The sequence below is a fragment of the Anomaloglossus baeobatrachus genome, chromosome 2 (genome assembly GCF_048569485.1).
Source record: "Anomaloglossus baeobatrachus isolate aAnoBae1 chromosome 2, aAnoBae1.hap1, whole genome shotgun sequence".
NCBI lineage: Eukaryota > Metazoa > Chordata > Amphibia > Anura > Aromobatidae > Anomaloglossus > Anomaloglossus baeobatrachus.
Window position 1 is genome coordinate 633,401,325 of NC_134354.1, and position 27,273 is coordinate 633,428,597.

Genomic DNA, 27,273 nt, shown 5'->3' on the forward strand with positions numbered 1-27,273 from the left:
GGGCACTTCTAGGATGGGGGCTATGGAAGTCCATGGCTTATGATGGGGCATATCCACGGTGGGGACTGTGGTAACGGTGGATGGGGCATATCCAGGGTGGGGATTGGGGGGCCACATCTGGGATGGGGGGCTATGGAAGTCCATGGCTTATCATAGTTCTCTTTCTCGAAGTCTATGACATTCGCTCACATACCGCGCTGCTATCTCCACTGCGCTCTCTTCTTCCCCCAGCAGGATATATATTTTCTCTTCCTCCTTCATGGAGCTGAAATCCGGGAAGAGATGGGAGAGTCTCCTGAAGTGAGTGTCCCTCACTGCTGAGTACTTGGTGCAGTGTAGCAGGAAGTGGGTTTCATCCTCCAGGGCCTCCAGGTCACAGTGTTGGCACAGTCTGTCCTCCCTTGGCTTGTAGCTCTGCTTGTGTCGACCTGATTCGATGGCTAGACTGTGGGCACTGAGTCTATATCGGCTCAGGGTCCTGCGGTCTCTGGGGTCCGGGATTTTCTCCAGATACGGGGCCAGTCTATATATATATATATATATATACATATATATATATACATATATATATATATACACACATATACATACATACATACATACATACATACATACATACATATATATATACACACACACACACACACATACACATACACAAGGCAGGAGGATCAATACCAGGATGAGGTACCTTAGTAGAGAATTTGGAGACATTACCCCCATAACAGTGTCAGCAGCAGATCCTCGCCCCATAACAGTGTGTCATGACCACATTTTTTGCTTAAAGTTTTATTTTCCTATTTTCCCTCTCTAAAACCAGGGTGCATCTTATAGTCCGGTGCGTGTTATAGTCCGAAAAATACGGTATGTGTTGCCACACAAAACATAATGAGGCTAATCTGGCCATGGGGACCCCGGAGTCTCAGGATTGCCCTTCTTATCCATCCAGGTTATAGTTTTATTGGCAAGTACATCAGGTTTAAGAAAAAGACTTAATATTTATTTCTGATTGATGATAACCCATTGACTAATCAGGGCTTGAAGGTCATCACAATTTGTGTTTTTGTTTTTACACCTGATTTTTTGAGGATTGGCCACAGGCTCTCAATATTATTGACCTATGGGGAGTTTGCTGGCCATGAACCCAAACTGTTAATGTTTTATACACAGAGCCACTGTTATCACTTTCACCATGTAATCTAGTGCTTTATCATGCTAGAGAAAGAATTGTTCACCAAATTGCTTCTGGATTATCAATAGAAGTTGTTACTTGGAGTATGTTTAGGTATCATGTACACTCCAGTATTTTTGCATCATTGTTAGTTTTTCTCTGTAAGTTCCACTTCTGGCTTTGAAAAACTAATTGAAAACTGTTCTGTATTTTGGAGACAACGGGGAAGACTATTCTCCTTGCGGAAACCTGACAAACCAGTCTGGCTGCCAGTGAGGGGTCTTATAGCTGCAATGCTCCTTTGGAAAATTCAGTGGAACCTTGGTTAACGAGAACAATCCGTTCTGGGAGTGTGCTTGTTAACCAAGTTACTCGTTCAGCAAAGCAAGATTTCCTATAGGAAATCATTGCAATGCAGAAAATTCGCTCCACAACTTGTTAAATGTCCCATCCTGGTGCCCTATTGTGCCATTCAACACACACACACACAAATTATGCTCACCTTACCTTCAGTTCCGTTCCCTCGCCGGTCTCCTGGAACTTGCAGTTCACCAGTAAAAGACGTGATCGGGTAACCAAGGCGACCATTGCCGGACCTTCCAATGGTTACCGGATACACATGCTGTGGAGAGAGGACCTTCCCCTGTCAGACGCTACTCAAAGGTGGGAGCTGAAGGTCCGGCATCGGTCACCTTGGTTACCTGATACATGCAAGTTCCAGGAAGCCGGCGAGGGAACGGAAGGTAAGGTGAGCATAATATGTGTGTGTGCATGCGTGCGTGTTTGTTTGTGTATGTTTGTGCGTGCTTGTGTGTGGACTGCAAGAGCGGGTTAGAGCGCGGTGGGTGTACGGAAACGGAAGTGTGTGCGGTGAGTATTTTACAAGAAAACCTTGCTGTACGAGCAAACAAAGTTACAAATTTACAGAAAGCCTTGCTCGTTAGGCGAAATACTCGCTAACTGGGTTACTCGTTAAGTGAGGTTCCACTGTATTCAAATCGTCTCTCCAGGGAGGAAGGAGATAAACTCTAGCGTCACCTATTGGAAGGATTGCTACTTCCAATAGGTGACGCTAGAGTTTGTCTCCTTACTCCCTGGAGAGACCATCTATATTTTGGAGACATTCCTGGTTTTGGCACTGATGAACTACTGACCAATAATACTTGTGTGTGAATGAGGCCTTAGACACCATTTTCTAATTATGGCAAAGTGCTTAGAAAAAAATGTTAGTGAGCCCCTCTCAGATGAAAAGCAACCCCACACATGGATGGTCCCAGGTTGCTTTAGTCTTGGCATGACAGCACTTATAGTAGAGATCATCTCCAGACTTTTTCAACGCCGAAAAATCAAACATGTATGACTAAGCAGCTCGGTGAACAAAACACTGGACCTTTAGATTCATGTCCGGAAAGTCCCCAGCGCTCAATCCCATTGAAAACGTATGGTCAATCCTAAAAAGGGGGTGTAAAAAAAAAAAAAAAAAAAAATTCTCATAAAATTTCTAGTACTGATTAGACAAGAATGTGTCGTCATCAGTCAGGTTTTGGCCCAGAAACTGATCGCTAGATTGCCAGTGTGAATTGCATAAGTTTGGAGATATAAGTAACGACACTAAGGGGTACTTTGCACTCTGCGACATCGCTAGCCGATGCTTGCGATGCCGAGCGCGATAGTACTCGGCCCCGTCGCACATGCGATATCTTGTGATAGCTGACGTAGCGAACATTATCGCTACGGCAGCATCACACGCACTTACCTGCCCTGCGACGTCGCTCTGGCCGGCGACCCGCCTCCTTCCTAAGGGGGCAAGTCGTGCGGCGTCACAGCGACGTCACACGGCAGGCGGCCAATAGAAGCGGAGGGGCGAAGATGAGCGGGACGTAAACATCCCACCCACCTCCTTCCTTCCGCATTGGCGGTGGAGGCAGGTAAGGAGATGTTCTGCGCTCCTGCGGCTTCACACATACCGATGTGTGCTGCCGCAGGAACGAGGAACAATATCGTATCTCCTATTGGTGCGAAATTATGAAAATGTCCGACACTACACAGATCACAGATTTACGACGCCTTTGCGATCGTTTATCGGCGCATCTAGGCTTTACACGTTGCGACGTCGTTTCCGGCGCCGGATGTGCGTCACTTTCGATTTGAACCCGATGATATCGCAGTAGCGATGTCGCAACTTGCAAAGTACCCTTAAGTATTGAGTCTTTGCCTAAACTTAAAGTGTTTGTCAACAAAGGTTTAATAACTTATGAAATTATTATAAAATTGGACTTCAGTAACCACAGGAATATCTAACTAAAACATCTAAGAACACAAAGTACAAACTTTGACACAAATTTTGGTTATCACAGTCTCGAAACCTGTGGCCATGACTGTATATCATGTGTGCCAGTAAATATGACAATATTATGTGTTTCTTGGTTAGGAAAATGGTGTAAAATTGGGACATTTCTGCAATGGATGAAATAATAGTTTGAAATATATCTTTACTCCTTTACGTATATTTTTCATCTTTATTCATTCTCCTTCACTTTCTCAAGCAGCAAAGGTGCTCTTGAATTTCAAGAGGAGTTAAGAAAGGCGGCTTTGTAGCTTCTCCGGTGACCTGCCGGAAATCTGTCAGGTGGATATGCTAAGAATCAATGCCGTTCGTTGGATAGAAAGACTCCTAGTGAATAATGCCGTCATGATCAAACATCTAGAACCTTGCACTGCAGATCAGCATTGATACAAAGTACTAAAAAGCGAGGCTTTACTACAAAAGCATCTTCCTCATATATCGCGTTTATAATGAAATCTCTGCTCGATATTTTTAAATTATTCCACTTATCCACTGAAGAATTTACAGAAGTTGTGACAAATGGCACTAAATACTATTTTAAACCGTTCAATATAAAACGAAGATAAATGTCTTTTTTTCTAATTACTTAGAAAATACGATTGTTCTAGCACTGGAAGAACTACTGATATTTTAAAACACAGAAAATATTTTTGCTTTCTTTAGTATGCGGTCACAGATCTTAAAAAGCGCATAAGGTAAAAGGGTCTAAAATGATGGTGCACCTCTGGTGTCAAAGACATTGCCCTCTCCTGGATCTCCTCACCGACTAATCATGTTTTACTGTAAAAGGATGGATGGGGAGAGAGAAATGTATGGAGGAAATATATCAGGGTATGTGTATTACACACTGCATAGAGCAGAGTGTGTAAATGTAGACACACTGCAGTATACATGCACATACAAGGGTGAGCTGTGAAGGGACAAACGTGTAGGGAGAGGAGAGCAGGGTCTGCAGTTATATGCACAGAAGCAGCGAGTGAGCTCTGCTGAATACAGCGAGTGAGCTCTGCTGAATACAGCCCCGACCACCCACACAGCATGAAAGACATGATTGAAGCATCGTGAACTGTCATGGTGGCGTCAAGATCTATGGAGACTACAGATTCTGGCAATCTGCCTGCTATCTTTTCTGAGGTCTGATCAGCGCAGGGAGACTTGGGAGTCGACCCACAGACTTTAAGTCCACAGGCAGGTTAGAAAGAGTTTCTCTCTGCTGCTTGTTAATCTCCTTTGATCACATGCTGTGGGGGAGCCTATCACATTAGCTCCAGTCCTATATATGCTGGCTGGACAATTTCATTAATGCCAGCTATAGCTAATCTATACTGGTTCTGGGAGGTGGTGTGATCCAGACTTACTGGTAGTTGTAGTACTTATTGCTGTGAGCAGTTGTGGTTTTAACCCTTCTTGTTCTTTACTTGCTGTCTTATTTCTCTTGCTTTTCTCCATAGTCTCTTACTGTCTGTTACTGTGAGCTTGCAGTGTGTCTGAGTTTTGGATTTTCCCTGTCTTGTCTTTATCTGTGTTGCCATCACACTCCTGCCCCATCTTTCCCTGGGAAGGCAGGGGGAATGATTAGTTCTGGTCAGGAGAATTGCCAGGCATGCAACTCAGCCATCTCCACCATTAGGGGTAACCCTTATGTTGGTTAAGGATAGCCTAGGACAGTGATGACTAACCTAAGTCAGAGGTGACACGCCAAGCCATTTTTGCTGACCCATGTGGCAGGGGCAGGGAGCCGCATCCCAATCTATAAGACAAGCTGTGGCCTCAGGTGATTTAACTAGAACTGCATGTGCAGTAAAACTGTTGCAAAACAACCAGCCTGGGGCGGGGGAGGCGCACATGCAGTTCTTATTAAATGACCGGCAGCCGCGGCTTGTCTTCTAGATCGGAATGAGACACCTGCTGGCCTCTGATTGGCCGGTGGCTGCCATTGGTGAAGCTCTGCAGAGATTTCCTGTGCGCGGCGGCAGGAATTAACTATCTGAAGTAAAGCGCAGATGACAGCATAGGGCCGCGATAGTCAGGGGGCCTGCAGGCCGCAAGGAGCAGGGAAGAGGACCCCGAGGGAATGGAGTACAGATGAGAAAAATTATTTATGTATTTATTTTATGTGAACAACGGCATGATGTGGCATAAATAGGGGACATTACTACAGGATGGGGCATTGCTAAAAGAAAGGGACAAGGATGGCTACACGAATGGACACATTACTACAGGGAGTGGAGATAATCATCATCTTCTCTGCCCCCAGCAATCATCATCAGCTAACTTTTGTTATTCGAGCTACAAATATCACAGACTAATAGATTTTTCGAGAAGTGACATACCACCCTAGTTATGCTTGTTATTTTTTAAGAATTTTGACACACCAAGCTCAAAAGGTTAGCCACCACTGGCCTAGGGTCACCTAGTCTGGGGAAGGGGGACAATATAGTCCCCTGTCCCTCGCTATCCTTAAGTCACATCATGACAGATGTCTCATCAGATTCCAGAGTCAGGAAGTAAATGAGAATCTGATGTGACATCAGAGCTAGTGATGGGCGAACCCCCCAATGTTCGTGTTAGGAAGACTTGCCCGAACTTTTTGTAAAATTTGAGTTCTGAGATAACGCGAGCTTGCGTCCGAATCCCGAACTTGGACTTTACAGTTATGGGATGGGGCGGGTCTGTAAAATAAAGAATATAGTTAATAAACATTGTCATTATACTTACCGCTCCCGCAACGTGTCCTGCAGACCCACTCAGCCGCGGTCTCCCGGCCGCTTCTGCTTCCGATCATTAACTTCCATGGGTATTCACTGCCCTGCTCGTCACTCGGCAGTCTTCGGCTGTTCTCGACAGTGTTCTCGGTGACGTCAGGGTTCACCCGAGTCCATGGCTTCGCCATGGATTGAACTTTGACAGTCACTGTCAACCTGCTTCTCGCGCTATATAAACGCTTGTCTATACAGAGCGATGAAGCAGAGCTGACATTGCTCTACCTGTGGACTACGTAGGACTAAGGATATTTTAGAATACCCCCGGAAGTTAATGATCGGATCCAGAAGTAGAAGCGGCTGGGAGACAGCGGCTGAGCGAGTCTGCAGGATGCGTCGCGGGACCAGTAAGTATAATGAATGTTTATTAATAACTATATTCTTTATTTTACAGTCCCACTGCCCCATCCCATAACTGTAAAGTCCAAGCTCGGGGTTCATACGCAAGTTCGTGTCATCTCCGACCCCGAACACTGACTTTACAAAGAGTTCGGGCGAGCGAGTCTCCAGATCCCGAACATCGGGGGGAGTGGGGGGTAAGAGTTTCACCCATCACTCTACGATGCACATTTTTAAATTGGTCTATTGGGTCCATTCATCCTTACTAGATGTAAGAGATAAAGGAGTGTTACTTCTTAAAATTAACCAATCGTAGTTATTTTTCACAAGGTTTTTTTTCTGTGATATTGCAAAGAACAATGCCATTAAAAAAAAAAAAAAAAGAGAAGACAGGAATCTAAAACATACTTTATGACAAACTTCTCTCAATGATTCAAGAGCAATTTGTTGATGAACAAAGCTTTTTTTCCAGCCATGTGGCTCAGAGAACCCGAAATGTGGGGTCTATGCTCCAGAAATCTTAGTCTTCAAAACAAAAATACAAAAGTGGGTTGCCATCAGTAAAGATTTTGTCAAGAAGCTGATCTCCATCATAGCAGGGCCAATTGAGGAAATATTGAAAAATAAGAATCAACACTAAATACCAAGTATAAAAGAAAAAACAACTTATAAAATGCTTATAATTGTACTTCAATAACCATAGAAATATCTGATTAAATTATCTAAAAACACAGACAGCAAAATTTTGTGAAAATCAAAATTTGTGTCAGTCTCAAAACATAATGCCACAACGATATATCATATAGAATCTACTGAGACTGCAGTATACATCATGTTGGATACACGGAGATTCTGCTGTATGCAGTGATCCCTCACCTATTGCGAAGTATCGGAGTTATATTGACTTTACTTACCGGTATTTTTCAGATTATAAGACGCACTGTCTTATAATCTGAAAAATACCGGTAAGTAAAGTCAATATAACTCCGATCCTAAAAATTTGGGAGGAAAAGTGATACTTATAAGCCGAATGTAGCTTACTGGGGGGTGGTGGAGAATGGTGACAGGAGGCAGAGCCAACGCTGCGCTGTGGAAGGTGAAGCAGGGCCCATACTAAAAATGTCGGCGGTGTGGGCTTCATATAAAGGCGCCAGGAGTCGGCGCGTGCGCAGATTGAGCTTTCGGCTCAAGATCTCATCTGTGCACGTGCTGCCGGAGGCCCATTGATCTCCCAGCAGCGCACTTAAGGAAAATGGCGCCCACAGGCAGCATATGCTCAGATGAGATCTCGGTTCGACATTGAGCTCAATCTGCGCACACGCCTCCTATGGGTCCCATATCTTTGAAGCCCGCACTACTGGCAGTTTCTGGATGTTCCAATTAGCGTACGCAGTGAAGCCGCAATAAGTGAACCACCATATAGAGGCGGACAACTGTACATTAAATGACAGGAGATCTGAGTCACTGATCTATCACTAACCACCATTAGATAGGATGAAGAGCATTAAAAAAAAAAAAAAAAAAAAAAAAAGAGACTCTGGTATTATGAGAAACGTAGATATCAGAAGGGAAGAAGGAATCAAGACAGCAGACAATCCAGACATGGCACATCAACTAAAATAGGTATAAACAAGTCATACATATGAGCACCTACATTGTACTAGAAAGGGAATCTGTTACCAGGTTTTTGCTATGTAATCTGAGAGAAGCCCAATATAGGGTCAGAGACCCTGACACCAGAGATGCGTCACTTACCAGGCTGCTTGCAGCTGTTCTGCTAAAATGACTGTTTTCTCTGCTTCAGGTCTACTAGTGCTCTGAATGTTGAGTTCTGTGTAAACCCAAAACACACCACTGATTGACTACTTTCTGTTTCTGTATACACTGTGCATAGGTAGAAAGCTGTTAAATCAGTGCTGGAGGTAGGGTTAGACAGAGCAGGAAATCTAAACGACACGAGACAGTAGGGATGAGCGAATACCCTATTCTCTTCACCGAATATCCGGGAATACCTCGCCGCCGTTCGAGTATTCGCGAATATTCGACCCCCAATGTAAGTCTATGGGAAATCAGAATAATTTCATGTTGGACCTGTCTGTGAACTGTGGTGACTGAGCAAAAGGCTGAAATGGATTAGAAAAGCCAGAAACAGTATGGCCACAGCCTGTAGAAGGTGTGTGACTGCATTTCTGCCCCATCTCGATTCATCCAAGATGGCAGGGAGCACACTAACGCGCCGCCCAACTTCACCCTCTTTCTCTGATTTCTGTCGCATGTCCCATGACACATGCGACAAAACTCCTCCCTAGGTCCAGCTAAGTCACCCCCCACACCCTCCCGGTGTTCCTCAGTGTTCCCCCGGTGTCTTTACTTTTTTGCAGCTCCCCCGCGATCCCTCCTCCTTCACAATAAACGCTGGGTACATGCGCAGAGCGCGGCTGTGAGCTCAGCTTCCTGTGTTCAGTGAGAGCTGTGCTGGCTGCATGGACACTGCTGCTGTGGCCCGGGGAGGGTAGGTGCAGATTCTTTGCACCTACACTCCTCACATGGAGGGTCTACACTCCTCGAAAATGGGGGACACGTTCCCTGAGCGTGACCCCCATATTCTAGAAGGTCCAGAGTCGTCGTGGGACTTCCAAAATGGATTAAAAGGCGATTTTTTTTTCTTTACAATAAATTGGTGAAAGAGGGAATGGTTGTAGACTGTTTTTTTCAATTTTTTTTTTTGTTTATTTTTTTCTATTTTTATTACTGACAGTTGGTAATGTCAGGTATCTGATAGACGCCATGACATCACCAACTGCTGGGCTTGATGTCAGGTGACATTACACATCTGGTATCAACCCCATTTATTACCCAGTTTGCCACCGCACCAGGGCAACGGGATGAACTGAGGCTAATGGATGCGCCACTTCTGGGGCGGCTGCGGCCTGCTAATTTAAGGCTGGGAAAAGCCAATAACTATGGACCTTCCCGCCCTGAGAATACCAGATAACAGCTGTCTGCTTTACCTTGGCTGGTGAACCAAATTTGGGGGGAGCCCCACTTTTTTTTTTTTTAAATTATTTATAAATAATTATAGAAAAGAGCCTGGGGGACCTCCAAATTGGATCCCCCAACCAAGGTAAAGCTGCTAGCTGTGGTCTACAAGCTACAGCCATCTGCTTTACCCTAGCTGGCTATCAAAAATACGGGGAACCCCACATCGCTTTTTTTTTTTTTTAATTATTCATTTTGTTGGCTAAATACAAGGCTAGGCACCGTTTAGTTCCCCATGAAAGTCACTAAAGGGTGCCAACTTAGAATATGCAAGGAGGTGGGATGGATAGACGAAGAGATGGATAGATATTACAGCATTTAGTTGTGATGTAGGTGTTCCCCCTCCCCCCTCCCCCCAACAGTATGTGTGATGGAGCAGTGACCCTGCTGGAGCTTGGATCTGAGTTCTCGAAGGGTCACTGCCAGTCAGTGACGTCACTCTGAGTTGTGCTTTACAGCAGCACTGAAGTTCTCACGAGCGGCAATGTGTTGACATCACCGAAATGACCTGGAGTTACCCCTGCAGTATCGTTCATGGAAGGAGGCTGCTTTAAGCACTCACAGATGTCGCTGAATCAGTGTGGATTACGCCGGACCTGGATATTTGGGGTAGGGGGTTAATAAAGTGGTGACAGGAGGGCTTTTTGGTGTTTTATTTCCAATAAAGGATTTTTCGGTGTTGTGTTTATTTACTTTACTTACAGATTAGTGATGGCGTGTCAGACGCTGCCATTACTAATCTTCGACTTAGTGGCAGCTATGGGCTGCTATTAACTCCTTATTACCCCGACTGCCACCGCATCACAGCAATCGGGAAGAGTCGGTGACACGCCGGGACTGTCTCATCTTATAGATCCGACATTCTCAGGGCAGCAGCGGGCTGATATTCTCAGCTGGGAGAGGGGACGCCGTAACCATGGCCCTCGCCCTCCCCAGACTGAGAATACCGGACCGCTACTGTGTGCTTACCTCGACTGGGTATCGTTTTGGGGGGGAACCGCACTGCGTTGTTTTAAATTATTTATTTTACTACATGATATAGACCCACCCACCGGCGGCTGTGATTGGTTGCAGTCAGACACGAACCCACGCTGAGTGACAGCTGTCTCAGTGCAACCAATCATAGGCGCCGGTGGGTGGGGGAAGCAGGGAATATGAGATGGAATAATGAGCGGCCGGCATTTTCAATAGCTGGAGAACCCGCCACAGTGTGACAGCTGTGCAGTGCCGCGACCATGATCGGTAAGAAAAAGAGGGAGACCGACTGACCAAAATGGCCGCTGGCTTATATAGCCCCTATAACGCTGTGCGGCAAGCCAATCACAATAACACCACAACAAAGATGGCTGCGGCGTTACTGTGAGGGCAAACAACAAGATGTGTTCATTGGCTGGAAAAAGACGCCAGGAAGTCAAACGAAAATGAAAGTATCGGAGCGAATACCATATTAGCCGTCGGATAGCGAATACCTCGAATACCCAATTATCCGTCGCATACTGAATAGTGGCGAATACATTCGCTCATCCCTACGAGACAGTCCTCTAGTGAAAAAATCCTGCTAACAAAACACTGATTTTATTGAACCTACAAAAAGCAGCTCAGTAAGATCAGGGTCTCTGTCTCTACATCATGATGCACTCAGACTAAATAGCAAAATAATTGTTGACAAATTCCCTTTATTAAACAGCCAATGCTGCACTATATAAGTAAAAAAGATTAAACTGCAGCAAAAAAATAAGTAGCAAATAAACAGGAATTTGAGATTAATGCACATATGTAAGATAAAGAAAGCATACAACATTAATGCACAATATTCTGCAGTAAATAAGGCTGCTTTCACACTACGTTTTTTTTTTAACATGCGTCATGAACGTTTTTTAACGCAAAAACGAATCTAGTGCAAATGCGTTTTCATTTCAATGCATTTGCAATGGACTCGCGTCAACATGCGTTCACCTGCGTTTGCATGCGGTATAGTGAGGATCCAGCGACTTGCAGTTTTTTAACTTTTTTCAAAAAACGCTACTTGTAGTGTTTTTGAGCTGCGTCCAAATGCTGTTTTTCACTGGATCCTGACTATACTGCACACAAACGCATGTGAACACTGGCATGCTGATAGACAGGATCCTGCTTGCTCTACTGAGCATGCCCAGAACCAGTCTCGCGTGGTCAGTCTCTCTCTCCCCCTCCCTCTCTCTCTCCCCCCGCCTGAGAGCGGCGGACGCTCGTAACCAAGGTAAATATCGGGTAACCAAGCAAAGCGCTTCGCTTAGTTACCCGATGTTTACCTTGGTTACGTGTGCAGGGAGCAGGCAGCCCGGCTCCTAGCAGCTGCGGACGCTCGTAACCAAGGTAAATATCGGGTATCCAAGCAAAGCACTTCGCTTAGTTACCCGATGTTTACCTTGGTTACCAGCGTTCGCAGCTTTCAGATGCCGCCTCCCAGTCTATCACGTTCAGTTCCCCTCACTCCTGATCACATGACTTCAATGCCCGCCCATAAACTTCAAGTGACAGGATCCTGCAAAATAACACATGCATTTGCATGCGTTTTTCTTTGAAAAAAAAAACAAAAACACACAGGATCCACTTTTACAGCAAAAAAAGTTCATGACATGTTAAAAAAAAACGTAGTGTGAAAGCAGCCTAACTGGATATCACTGACCAGGCTTTTTTTTGCCTCCATTTATATCAAACCCATTTACAGTTGTATGCAGGAAGCAAGTGATAAATTGTCAGATATTCTGGATTATAAAAAGGATCGGTCAAAGGAATTACACCATATTTCAATGTATTCCTAATGTGATTTTGGCACTGTATATCCAAGAAGATCGCATAATACTAAATACATACAGAAAATGACTGAGGCGACTTACCAAGACATCCAATATTGCCGTCCAGGCCAATGTAGTTAAGGTCCGCTTGTGCAGCTTGTTGATCTCGCTCATCTTCCTGGGACCAGTCTCGGAGATCAAAAATGTCTTTTTGTCTATATGCAGCATTGGAATCGAAATTTATCTTTGCGTCCATACACATCACTTAAACAAAAAAAAAAAAGAATGGATATTATTACACCAAAACCTAATTTTAGAAAATAAGAAAAAATACTTTAAATATTGAGACTTTACATACGCTTTTACTGACAAAGTTAAACAATGTATGGAAAGGTTGATACTTCAGTTACGATAGAAATATAGTCTAAAAAAAAAAAAAAATAAAAAATAAACCTGAACACTGAAGCAGCAAACTTTGTGAAAACCAATATCTGAGTCAGTCTTTTGGCCATGACTGTATGCAATCTATAGCCTGAGGAAATGGGGTGGGTTTTTGTCTCGCCTCCTCTTCTGATCACTAAACTGCATACAGGTAGTGAGTTCAGGAAGTCCTTGGACAATCGTGGGATTTATGCATTCTGGGAAGTGAAGGAAGTGAAGTCCCAGCGCCTATGGTGCTGCCAGAATGGAGATAAAAAAGTGCCCACTCAAAAACAGAGATTAAGAATCGGATTAGTTCTTGGACTATTAGACTGTTCTGTCAAGGTTCAAAATGACGATGATGATGATGATGAGACTCAAAAAATCTCTCGGGATCTGACTGCTGTTTCTAAGCATAATGTCATGTGTGCACGTGAGATTAAATAATAACGGACAGCAAGTCAGTTATAGCTATCTCCATGACTAGCACTGGCCAAGTGATCTTTATTATTTGAAAAAACTCTAGACCGAGCAGTAAGGGGGTGTAAACAAAAGTTTTAGTCCAATTAAGTATGTGTGTTAGTTCACATCTGCTAGACTATATACCTGAGTCTATGAAATGGCTGAATTAAGTATTTTTGTATACTCAATTCCTGTCCTCAATAGTTCTATGCAGCAAAAGCAGTTTTAATGTGTTGTGGGGAGCAAGAAGTTTTCCCAAGATATAAATGTAGCCCCTATACACAGGATTGCACATAATGTATAGATCATAGAGTTCCAATGATCCTAAAAACAAGGTATTCAGGACACAGTTCAGCAGACGCACCACTCATCAGAAAGGTCTAATGTGCAGGCCCTCAATCCACATCCAAGAGGATCTACTAATTACAAATTACTATGGATGCTAAGATGATATTTTTTTTTTTATAAAGATAGTCAATAACAAGATACAAAATTAAAAGACAGCCTAACAGCACAGTGTTTTACTACAACCATGGCTGCATGACGCTGTAATACTGAATCTGATTACATTGGTACCTGTGGTGAAGAAATCCACTTTGTGCTTCATTAATCAGCTTTTGAAGTTTCCTGCTAAATAGATTTTGGTGCACAGAACTGTACACTGGTCTCCTCCTCCCTGTCTGTGATTCCCCAGCCCCTCCACCTGCCTCCAGTCTGTGTATAAGGCTATATGCGCATGCTGCTTTTTTTTGTCGCTTTTTTTGGTGTTTTGTTGTCCTCACTTTTGACTTCCCAGCAAAAGTCTATGAGAAGTCAGATTTGCTGTGCGCAGGTTGCAGTTTGTCGGCAGTTTTCTTGACAAAATTTTGTGACAAAAAAGATGCAGCATGTTTATTCCTCTTGCGTTTTTGTCAACATTTGTCACCCATTGAAATCAAAGAGGGAATTAAAACGCATGACAAAACACATGGTTACAAATTGTTTGCGTTTTGCATACTTTTACTCGCGGTTTTGTCAACAAAAACGTAGCTCAACAACTTAGTTCCAGAATGACAAAATCAATGCTGGAGTGATTTTGGCATGTCTGTGTCTCTATCCAAACGCTTCATACTCAACAATCAACGGCGTGCGTGGCTGTCACACTGCTCCCGCAGCCTCTCATTTTTCATCCCTACCCACTCATTAGCCTCATTACATATTCACTGCACCCGCTCATTAGGCTCATATATATTCACTCCTCCCCCCCTCTGTGATTAGTTGCAGTCAGACAGCGGTCACTCAGCATGGGGGCATGTCTGACTGCAACCAATCACAGCCGCCGGTGAACATGTCTATATCATACAGTACAATACATTTTTAAAAAATAGCGTGCAGTCCCCCCAATTTTGATATCAAGCAAAGATAAACCCTTATAGCTGAGGGCTGGTATTTTCAGGCTGGGGAGACCCCCGTTATTGGGAGCCCCCCAGCCTAAAAATATCAGCCAACAGCCGCCGGAATTGCCGCATCCATTAGATGTGACAGTCCCGGGACTTTATCGGCTTTTCCCAATTACCCTGGTGCAGTGGCAATCGGTGTAATAAGGAGTTAATGGCAGCCCATAGCTGCCACTCAGTCCTAGATTAGTAATGGGGGGGGGTGTCTCATAGACACCTGCCATCACTAATCTGTAAGTGAAAGTAAATAAAACAAACACCTCAAAAACTCTTTATTTGAAATAAAAGACAAAAAAAGCCACCCTCTTTCACCACTTTATTAACCCCCAAACACCCCTCCAGGTCCAACGTAATCAACACAAGGTCCCACAACACTTCCGGCTCTGCTACAGCTGAAGCTCACACGACTGCCCACTGTGAGCTCCACGCAGCAACTGAAGTGAGTCGCGCTATCACTCAGGTGATTTTCAGTCACAGCCGAAGTCCTCCACCTGTGACTGCAAATCAGGACGTGACTGAAGTGAGCCGCAGGTGGAGGACTCATCTGAGTGACTTCACTGCTGATCATGCGGCTCACTTCAGTCACGGCCTGATCCTCACACACACGCCGCAACACACTCCGTATTGCGGGTCCTACAAATGTGACGTCAGAGGTTCACTCGAGTTCATTCTAATTGCGGGGCTCTGTCTGCACACACAGCTGGCAGTCATGTTCTATGGCACTCGCTGTGACAGAACAGGGATGTAGCAGAGATGAATCACCGTGGCACCTTGTGTAGATTACGTTGGACCTGCAGGGGCCTTTGCAGGGTTAATAAAGTGGTGAAAGAGGGTGCTTACTTTTACTTACAAATTAGTGATGGGGCAGCTATGGGCTGCTATTAACTCCTTATTACACCGATTGCCACAGTAGCAAGGCAATCAGGAAGAGCTGGGTCCAGAGCCACAATTGGCACATCATATAGATGCGCCACTTAGAGGCTCTAATAGCGGCTGTGGGCTGCTATTGTTAGGGGCTAGAAAGGGCCAAATAACCATAGCTCTTCCAACCCTAAGAATATCAGCCCCCAGTTGTCTGCTGCACCTTGGCTGGTTTTAGAAGAATGGGGGAGACCCCACTTCGTGTTTTTTTTTGTTTTTTTTAAAAAAAAAACAAAAAAACAAAAGTGTGGTATCCCCTCTATTTTTCATAGCCAGCCAAGGAGAGGTATAGCAGACAGCTGAGGGTTACTGCATGTACGGTAGCTGCTGCTGTTTCTGTGCTGGATATGAAAAATAGGGGGACCCTACGTCATTTTTTTTTTTTTATCAACAAAAATTCAAAAAGAAATAAAAACACAAAAACAAAAACACAGCTGGCCAAGCTAGCTATCCCTCTATAGAGCTCTTCTGTTATTTCTCTCTATCCATTCGATCTGCTCTTTCTTAGTATGTGTTCTATTCTATTTTATGTATCCATCTATTCTAGCTATCAATTATCCTATCCCATCATATTTTGAGTCTCCTTAAGAACGCATTAACAAAAACGCACCAAAAACGCACCTACAGTACATTACAAGTGGGTTTTTGTTTTTTTTAACATTTCCTGGCGCTCTGTGACAAGGTGCAGTTTTGGTTGCAGTTTGTGTGCAAAAAAAACTGCAGCATCAGCTATAGCCTAACAGTTCACTGCTGAGATTTCAAACAGAAGAGGCAGATCATTCACAAACCGGAGGCAGGCGGAGGGGCAAGGGAATCATAGACAGGGAGGAAAAAACAGAGTGTACTCTCTGATTCCTGTGCACAGGAAGCGAATTAGTAAAAAAAAAAAAACTTCAAATGCAGATTAAAAAACAACAAAGCAGATTTCTTCACCAAAGGTTTCAATATTATCAGTATTACAGCGCCATTACAGCCATGTCTTTAGGTTACATTATAAAATCATGCAGACAGGTTCTCTTCATATAGAAAGTCAACTGTAGTGCTATGAGTCATAAGATGCTAGTGTTCAGCCTCCACTATGAATAGACCTGATGCAAGCAGTATTCAATGAGGCATGATGACTTTTTAGCCATCTGTATGCAGTGCAAAAGAAATATGACATGACTTCAAGAGCACCAAAGAGTAAACCCTGTCAGCACTTGCTGTGATGGAAAATCACAACAGGTAAACGGCATTTGTACAAGGAAAGAGGAAAGAGTGCACAAACTACACAAGACAAATAGAACAGACCTCAGTACAGAAGGCTAAAGACATATAAAAGTGCTAAAACAGTATAGTCGTTAACTACTTAATGACCAATTGGGGCCAAAAAAAGTTACCACGATCACCTCATCCTTTTCACTCGTTGATAAATCACCACTTTTTTGTTTGTTTTTTTTAATTTATTGACAAAATGCTATGATTGACCAGTCAATTTTGACCAGCCAAACACAGTGATTGTTGATGCAGGTGGACACCAAAGCCCCCTGGACAACATATAGGGATGGTCTGCTGTAAGAGACAGCAGTCATCTTTACCGAACCATGCGGTGACCAACCCTTGCAGTGCCATACATGTACAGATGTTTGCAGGAAACTCACTTCCCACCAGCCATACCCGTTATCTGCTCCAAAAAAACCAAGTGTTAATATATGCTAACTTACATTGCATTTTTGGTGCAGAATCTTATAAAATTCTACCTCAAACTGAAAACTGGAAGTTTTGAGGATTTTTAAGTTTTAAGATCGCCATGAAGCTTGATTGGATTGTTAAATGTTAACAAGATTAGAACCAACCTCTGTACACAGATGCAGCGCCAAAACCAACCTCAGTAAACGGATGCAGCGCCGGAACTACCCTCAGTACATGGATGCAGCGCGAGAACCGCCCTCAGTACACGGCTGCAGCTCCGGAACCGCCCTCAGTACACGGCTGCAGCGCCGGAACCGCCCTCAGTACACGGCTGCAGCGCCGGAACCGCCCTCAGTACACGGCTGCAGCGCCGGAATCGCCCTCAGTACACGGCTGCAGCACCAGAACCAGTTAGCACATGAATAAGTCACCAAGCGTAGCATCATGCAGAACTGTATCGCATAAACCCACAACACTGAGTATAACAATGGTAAGGAGATACTGTGAGTTATCAAAACATCACAGCGTGCCGCTCCTGGTCCTATTAGTTTCAGCTGTGCAGCACAACGCGATGGTGTGCATATGGCACGCTAATGATGCTTGGCGTGCATGCTGCTGAAGAAAGAGTGTAAGTAAATATAGATTGAGCGGCCCACTGACATTTGCCAGAAATACCAAAATCGCCAGTCTGGCCCCGCTAGTCACATGTATGTGTTTTTGCGAACCAAGTCTGGTTTTTAATCAGAGCCACAGATAGGCATTAATATATACAGTCATGACCAAAAGTTTTGAGAATGACACCAAAATTATATTTTCACATGATCTGTTGCCCTCTGGTTTTTAATTGTCTGATGTTTACATCACATACAGAAATATAATTGCAATCATATTATGAGTACCAAAAGGTTATATTGACAGTTAGAATGAGTTAATGCAGCAAGTCAATATTTGCAGTGATGACCCTTCTTCTTCAGGACCTCTGCAATTCTCCCTGGCATGCTCTCAATCAACTTCTGGATCAAATCCTGACTGATAGCTGTCCATTCTTGCATAAGCAATGCTTGCATTTTGCCAGAATTTGTTGGTTTTTGTTTGTCCACCCGTCTCTTGATGATTGCCCACAAGTTCTCAATGGGATTAAGATCTGGGGAGTTTCCAGGCCATGGACCCAAAATCTCAGTTTTGTTCCATGAGCCATTTAGTGATCACCTTTGCTTTATGGCAAGGTGCTCCATCAAGCTGGAAAAGGCATTGTTGGGCGCCAAACAGCTCTTGGACAGTTGGGAGAAGTTGCTCTTGTAGGACATTCTGGTACCATTCTTTATTCATGGCTGTGTTTTTAGGCAAGACTGTGAGTGAGCCGATTCCCTTGGCTGAGAAGCAACCCCACACATGAATCATTTCAGGATGCTTAACAGTTGGCATGAGACAAGACTGGTGGTAGGGCTCACCTCTTCTTCTCCTAATAAGCTGTTTTCCAGATGTCCCAAAAAATCGAAAAGGGGATTCATCTGAGAAAATGACTTTACCCCAGTCCTCAGCAGTCCACTCCCTGTACCTTTTGCAGAATATCAGTCGGTCCCTGATGTTTTTTCTGGAGAGAAGTGGCTTCTTTGCTGCCCTCCTTGAAACCAGGCCTTGCTCAAGCAGTCTCCGCCTCACAGTGCGTGCAGAAGCACTCACACCAGCCTGCTGCCATTGCTGAGCTAGCTCGGCACTGCTGGTAGTCCGATCCCGCAAGTGAAACAGTTTTAAGATATCGTCCTGGCGTTTGCTGGTCCTTCTTGGGCGCCCTGAAGCCTTTTTGGCAACAATGGAAGCTCTCTCCTTGAAGTTCTTGATGGTGCGATAGATTGTTGACTGAGGTGCAATCTTTGTAGCTGCGATACTCTACTCTTCCCTGTTAGGCCATTTTTGTGCAGAGCAATGATGGCTGCACGTGTTTCTTTAGAGATAACCATGGTTAACTGAAGAGCAACAATGATACCAAGCACCAGCCTCCATTTAAAGTGTCCAGTGGTGTCATTCTTACTTAATCATGACTGATTGATCGCCAGCCCTGTCCTCATCAACACCCACACCTGTGTTAATGGAACAATCACTAAAACAATGTTAGCTGCTCCTTTTAAGGCAGGAATGCAATGATGTTGAAATGTGTTATGGGGGTTAAAGTTCATTTTCTTAGCCAATATTGACTTTGCAAGTAATTGCTGTTAAGCTGATCACTCTTTATGACATTCTGGAGTATATGAAAATTGCCATTAGAAAAACTTAAGCAGTAGACTTTGTAAAAATTAATATTTGTAGCATTCTCAAAACTTTTGGCCATGACTGTACAAGTTATTGGGATTGTGAAAAATCACAGACAGAACACATTGCCATTTGGTGTGCAATCCCCTTGCTGTCAGATGTTAAACATTGTAGTGGATAGAAGCGATGCAATTTATTTTAGGTTTGTTATGCACAAAAATTAACAATTATCAAACACGGATGGTAAAAACTGACACTGAAGAAAATCTGATCCAAAATGTTGATGAAAAACTGACTTTTTACGTACAATAAAAATGCAGAATCTCTGAATGAGGCCCGAAGTCATTACAAGCCTTAAGGAGCCACAGGATCCGGCTCATGTGGAGTATAGATCTAGTCAGGCAGAGGACGTGACTCTGTAAAGCAGCAGCTCCACCTGCTTGACTCCTTAGGTCGCTTTCATTCTGCATTCCTCTCCCTGTTAAGTGGTCTCGTAAGGCCTTCCACCCAAACCTTCCTCAAAATGGGTTTCGACATATGCGCTGACGGGGCCATGGACTATAATGGTGCAGATGGAGTCACTGTGTTCTCTGTCATGCTCCATTTTCGGGAGGTGGATACCCAGACGCAGTCTACTACTGCCGTAAAAAAAAAAAAAAAAAAAGAAACTGCAACTCATGCCATAATGTAGCAGTCTTTCCTAGAACAATGATGTGCTGCACCATAAAGTGATCATTGCTCCAATCCTTGCCCGCAGCCTTGACACTAATATATAAGTTAGGTGTCCGTCAAGACCAGTGCTTGGCTTCAGCTGTCATTTACAGGTATAGCACCATTCCATTAAAATACGCAAAGACAGGCTGGGGGGCACTGGGAGTGATGAGCGAATAGCAACTATTTGTGTTCGGATTATTCGTAATGAATCCCAAAGTACTATTCCGATATTTGTCACAAATAACGAAGCTAATATAAGTCAATGGGGAACCCGGGCATTTTTCTTGTAGTGCCGAATCCTGGAATAGTACTCGGTATTAGTTAGGCATTATCCCAATGCCAATAGTTATTATTTGCTTATCACTAGTCACTGGCACTAAATCAATAGAGGCTTTAAACAGGTAAGGCCAAAATATCACAAAAAACATCATGATGTTGTCATGTGGACTAAAGGCAGGGGCTGGTGGATTCAGTGAGATCTCAGTGGGGTGTGAGCTGTGTCACGAGTATCACAGGGGCAAGTTGACCTATAGTCTCCACATGTCCACGTAGAATTACTACAAGTCAATGCAAAAATGTTTCTATGGTAAAAGGTGCAAACCTCGAGTTAGTAAATGGCAATTATTTTTTGGTATTGATGTGAAAACATTTGCTCTAATAATGGCTTTGGGGTGTTACACAGCCAGTGGCAAGAGTAGTGCAATTAATTATATTAAAGCACCACTCCAGCATTTTGGGGTTGTTTTTTTAATCTAAGGTGTCTTCACCTTTTACCGGTGCTACTTCGGTCCATCTTGTGACAAAAACTTCTGAATGGCCGGAAGTCAGAAGTTGTGACAATGCAAGTCTATGCGAGCCAGAATGAGGCTCTCATAGACTTGCATTGAAGAGTGACCAATGGCACACTCCATGAAACACTGGAGCAGTCGGCAGGTTACAAACTGTCGGAGATTGACGAGATCAGTGGCGACAGAAGGTGAAAACGGTGGCAGGTGAGTATATGAGAAGGGTCAGGAATCTTAGATTTAAAGCCACACTCCACCGGTGTGGGAAAAAAAAGTGGTGCTTTAAAGATGTTGAATAAAGTTTCAATAATGTTTAACATTTTTTTTTTCTAATTTATATCATTAAATACAATTTCAATAATCATGGTCTTAAAAGCCCAAATAAATGTAATGAAATGATTGATACAACAGAACAGAAGAGGCAAATATATTTTCTATAAGCAATACGGCATCAGAAAGAGCAAATGGTGCGAGGTTTTATACGCAGAGTGATACAGACATTGCAGAACATTCTCTAGAGGAGAGGTTACTCAGAATACACTTTGATTTGCTTTGTGGCATGAAATGTTTCAATTACCGTCTCTGCCATCTACACTGCTCTGCAATGGAGGGTGAGTCAGAGGCATTCAGCACTCCGGCAGGGGGCCGCGGATCAGCAAGGCATAGCCAATGGTGGAGGGCAGAAGATAAACCAGTGTGATCCACAGCCAGCAAGTATTGGGACCATTACAGTCACGACAAGAAAATGAAAGGAGCAGGAAAGGGAATGAGAACATGTGTATTAGTAAGAAATGAACAGTGCACAGCAGAAGGTCACTGGGGGTAGGCACACAGTCTACACCCCCCCAGAATATACTAAAGAGATACATCAGAAAAACAGCACAGGGGATGCTTACTCCAGTTAAGGTTCTCCAAAAGAACTACAATGTCCAGCACAGACTGACAGCCATTGTTACATAATTAAAAAACACAATCTGATAGCTTAAAGCCCGCTTTACACACTACAATATATCTTACAATATGTCGGCGGGGTCACGTCGTAAGTGACGCACATCCGGCATCGTAAGGTACACTGTAGTGTGTAACAGCTACGTGCGATTGCGAATGAACGGTAAAACGTTCATCGCACGCACGTCGTTCATTCCTCATAAATTGAACGTCAGGTTGTTCATCGTACCCGGGGTAGCACACATCGCAGTGTGTGACACCCCGGGAACGATGAACAGATCTTACCTGCGTCCTGCGGCTCCCGGCCGGTAATGCGGAAGGAAGGAGGCGGGCGGGATGTTTACGTCCCGCTCAGCTCCGCCCCTCCGCTTCTATTGGCCGGCTGCCGCGTGACATCGATATGACGCCGAACGTTCCTCCCACTCAAGGACGTGGACGTTCGCCGCCCACATCGAGGTCGTATGGATGGGTAAGTACGTGTGACGGGGGTTAATAGTTTGTGCGGCACATTCAACAAATTGAACGTGCCGCACATACGATGGGGGCGTGTGCGATCGCATACGATATCGTATGTGAAATTGAAAGGTGTAAAGCAGGCTTAATTTTCAATTTCTAAAATTCATAAGTTTAAACCAGATAAGAAAAAAATAATGATGCAGAGACCCGGATTCCAGCGATATGTCACATGTGTAACTGGGCTGCCTACTGCAGGTCGGATAAAATCACTGATTTATTAGATTACTACTAGAGGACTAGTACATCTGCTGCCATGTAATCCTCCATTTTCAAGAGCTCTGTGTAACCATTCCCACACCACTGACAAGCAGCTTTCAGTGTACACTCTGCATAGGCAGACATCAGACAACCAGTGGTGTGGGTGGGGTTATACACAGCTCAGCATTCAGAGTAGGTTATCAAAATTGCAGCAAGTGGCCCAGTAAGCGACATTGCTGGAATCAGGGTCTCTGCCCCAACTTCATGAGGCTCTTGGATGGGTACAAATAACCTCGTGTAAAGATTCCCTTTAAAGGGAGCCTATAGAATAAACATACATTGCTGGCCTGGAGGTATGGGGTTAATCTGTGGCTGCCACATGCAGAGCACCACTGCTGGTACATATAGTTCAGTACAAGCTGCCAGTGTGGGAAGGTAGAGGTTACAACCGCTGTGCAATATGTACGTAGAAGCCGAATATACCCCTATGACTGAAAGCCGGAGGAAGAATAAAAAGAGAATTTTGTTTACTTACCGTAAATTCTTTTTCTTGTAGTTCCGACATGGGAGACCCAGACCATGGGTGTATAGCTAGCGCCTCCGGAGGACACACAAAGCACTACACTCAAACGTGTAGCTCCTTCCTCCGGGCTATATACACCCCCTGGATGACAATCTACCCAGTTCAGTGCAAAAGCTGAAGGAGGACATCCACCCATAAGTAGAGATAGAGTAAAACTCGGCAAAACCAGAACTCTGTCTACTAACAACAGCCGTGAAACACACGGAACAAAAAACTGCCAACAGGCAACAGGGAGGGAGCTGGGTCTCCCATGTCGGAACTACAAGAAAAAGAATTTACGGTAAGTAAACAAAATTCTCTTTTTCTTTATCGTTCCTTATGGGAGACCCAGACCATGGGACGTTCCAAAGCAGTCCATGGGTGGGAAAGAAACTAAACTGAGAAGTAGGCAAAACCTAACTTCACAAATGGGCGACAGCCGCCTGAAGGATGCATCTGCCCAAGCTCGCATCTGCCGAAGCATGAGCATGCACTTGGTAGTGCTTAGAAAAAGTGTGCAGACTGGACCAAGTGGCAGCCTGACACACCTGCTGAGCCGTAGCCTGGTGCCTGAAAGCCCAGGAGGCACCGACAGCTCTAGTCGAGTGCGCCTTAATCCCCAGCGGGGGAGGCACCTGAGAACACTGGTAGGCATCGGCGATAGCCGACCTAACCCAACGAGCCAGGGTCGGTTTAGATGCCGAGAGGCCCTTGCGCTGACCCGTGGTTAGCACAAAAAGTGAGGTGCTCCGCCGAAAAACGGCGGTGCGAGACACATAGATTCGGAGCGCCCGCACCAAATCCAAGGTGTGCAACGCCTTCTCAAAGCGATGCACAGGGGCCGGACAAAGAGAGGGCAATGAAATGTCCTGGTTAAGGTGGAAGGAAGACACCACCTTAGGGAGAAAGTCCGGAGTCGGACGCAGAACCACCTTGTCTTGGTGAAACACCAAAAAGGGGGATTCCGAAGAAAGCGCAGCCAAATCAGAAACTCTCCTGAGAGAAGTTATGGCTACTAGAAAAACAACTTTCTGTGAAAGTCTAGACAAAGGAACCTCCCTGAGAGGCTCAAAAGGGGATTTCTGTAAGGCCGTGAGGACCAGATTAAGGTCCCAGGGATCCAAGGGCCGTCGGTAAGGAGGGATGATGTGAGATGCGCCCTGCATGAAGGTGCGCACCTGAGCCAGTCGGGCGATACGCCGCTGGAACAATACCGACAAAGCCGACACCTGTCCCTTAAGGGAATTGAGGGACAGACCCAACTGTAGACCTGACTGTAGAAAAGACAGGATGGTCGGCAAGGAAAAAGGCCAAGGAGCATGGCCGGAAGAGCGACACCAGGATAGGAAAATTCTCCAAGTCCTGTGGTATATCTTAGCCGAGGAAGACTTCCGAGCTTGAGTCATGGTGGAGATGACCTCAGAGGGAATGCCTGAAGCCGTCAGGATCCAGGACTCAAGAGCCACGCCGTCAATCTGAGAGCCGCAGAATTCTGGCGGAAGAACGGACCTTGAGAGAGAAGGTCTGGGCGGTCCGGGAGATGCCACGGCACCTCTACGGACAGGCGGAGAAGGTCTGGGTACCAGGCTCGCCTGGGCCAGTCCGGAGCAATGCGTATGACTCGACGGCCCTCCATTTGGATCTTGCGCAAAACCCTGGGCAGGAGCGCTAGAGGGGGAAACACATAGGCCAAACTGAACTGAGACCAATCCTGAACCAGTGCGTCTGCTGCGAAGGCTTGAGGATCGTGTGAGCGAGCCACGTAAACCGGAACCTTGTTGTTGTGCCGGGAAGCCATTAGATCTACTTCCGGAGTGCCCCACTTGCGGCAGATTGATCTGAACACTGACGGATGCAGGGCCCACTCGCCGCCGTCCACGGTTTGACGGCTGAGATAATCGGCCTCCCAGTTTTCCACGCCTGGGATGTGGACTGCGGATATGGTGGACTTGGAGTCCTCCGTCCACTGGAGGATTCGTTGAACCTCCAACATCGCCAGACGGCTGTGAGTTCCGCCCTGGTGATTGATGTAGGCAACCGCTGTCGCGTTGTCCGACTGAACCCGAATGTGCTTGCCCGCCAATAGGTGGTGAAAGTCTAGGAGAGCTAGAAACACAGCTCTGATTTCCAGCACATTGATCGGGAGGGCTGATTCGGACGGAGTCCAAGTGCCCTGTGCTCGGTGATGGAGAAATACCGCTCCCCAGCCGGAGAGACTGGCATCCGTGGTGAGGATCACCCAGGATGGAGTCAGGAAGGAACGTCCCTGTGAAAGGGAGAGGGGCTGAAGCCACCACTGAAGGGAGTTCCTGGCCTGTGATGACAGAGCCACCAGCCTGTCCAAAGAAGAGATCCGCTTGTCCCAACAGCGGAGAATGTCCAGCTGCAAGGGACACAGATGGAACTGGGCAAAGGGAACCGCTTCCATGGACGCCACCATCTGACCCAGCACCTGCATGAGGTGTCTGATGGAATGACGGCGGTGCCTCAGCAGAGAGCGCACCGCCACACGAAGGGACTGCTGTTTGACTAAGGGCAACTTGACAAGTGCCGGCAGAGTCTCGAATTGCATCCCTAGGTACAAAAGTACCTGGGTCGGGGTCAGAGTCGACTTGGGGAGGTTGACAAGCCACCCGAACTGAATTAGCGTGGTGACAGTGAGAGAGACACTTCGCTGGCAGTCTACACTGGATGAGGCCTTGACTAGAAGGTCGTCCAGGTAAGGAATCGCTGCCAATCCCTGGAGGTGCAGGACCGCAACCACTGCTGCCATGACCTTGGTGAACACTCGAGGGGCCGTGGCTAAGCCAAAGGGAAGAGCCACGAACTGGAAATGTTCCTCTCCGATTGCAAAGCGTAGCCAGCGCTGGTGTGAGACCGCAATAGGCACATGCAGATAGGCATCTCTGATGTCGATGGATGCCAGAAAATCTCCCTGGGTCATTGAGGCAATGACCGATCTCAGAGATTCCATGCGAAAATGCCGCACCTGAACATGCTTGTTGAGAAGCTTGAGATCCAGGATGGGTCGGGAGGAACCGTCCTTTTTGGGGACTAGAAAGAGGTTTGAGTAGAAACCCCTGAACCGTTCCCGAGCGGGGACCGGAACAATTACACCGTTGGCCTGCAGGGATGCCACGGCCTGAGAGAAGGCGGCGGCTTTGGAGCAGGGGGGGGGGGTGGACAGAAAAAATCTGTTTGGCGGGCTGGAAGAAAAAGGTATCCTGTAGCCGTGGGTGATGATATCCCGCACCCACTGATCGGAGACGTGTTGCAACCACACGTCGCCAAAGTGGGAGAGCCTGCCACCGACCAAGGACTTTGCTGGCGCGGCCAGATAGTCACGAGGAGGCTGCCTTGGTGGCAGCGGCTCCTCCGGTCTTTTGAGGACGCGGCTTTGCGCGCCAGTTGGGTTTACGGTCCTTGGCTGCGGTAGTGGACGAGGCCGAGGGCTTAGAGGATGACCAGTTAGAGGAACGAAAGGAATGAAACCTCGATTGGTTCCTGCCCTGGGCAGGTTTCTTGGCTTTAGTTTGTGGCAAGGAAGTACTCTTCCCGCCAGTAGCTTCCTTAATTATGTCATCAAGCTGTTCCCCAAACAGCCGGGACCCAGTAAAAGGGAGACTCGCAAGGTACTTCTTAGAGGAAGCGTCCGCTTTCCACTCTCGAAGCCACAAGATCCTGCGGATCGCGAGGGAGTTAGCGGAGGCCACTGCCGTGTGGTGAGAAGCCTCCAGGATGGCAGACATGGCGTAGGATGCAAAAGCCGAAGCTTGAGAAGTTAAGGCATCCATCTCAGGAATAGAGTCCCTGGAGAGGGAATGAATCTCCGCTAGAGAGGCAGAGATAGCCTTAAGAGCCCACACTGCCGCAAAAGACGGGGAGAACGAGGCCCCTGCCGCCTCAAATACAGACTTGGCCAGAAGGTCAACCTGGCGGTCAGTGGGGTCCTTAAGAG

General features: G+C 45.7%; 1 protein-coding gene across 1 annotated transcript in view; it reads right to left on the minus strand.

Moving 5' to 3' along the window:
• The window catches only part of SUCLA2 (succinate-CoA ligase ADP-forming subunit beta), a 158,333-nt gene that overhangs the window by 43,500 nt on the left and 87,560 nt on the right, over positions 1–27,273 (minus strand). The window contains exon 6 of the mRNA XM_075333878.1: positions 12,535–12,696. Coding sequence (XP_075189993.1) covers positions 12,535–12,696 — 162 coding nt within the window. The remainder of the gene's footprint in view (positions 1–12,534; positions 12,697–27,273) is intronic.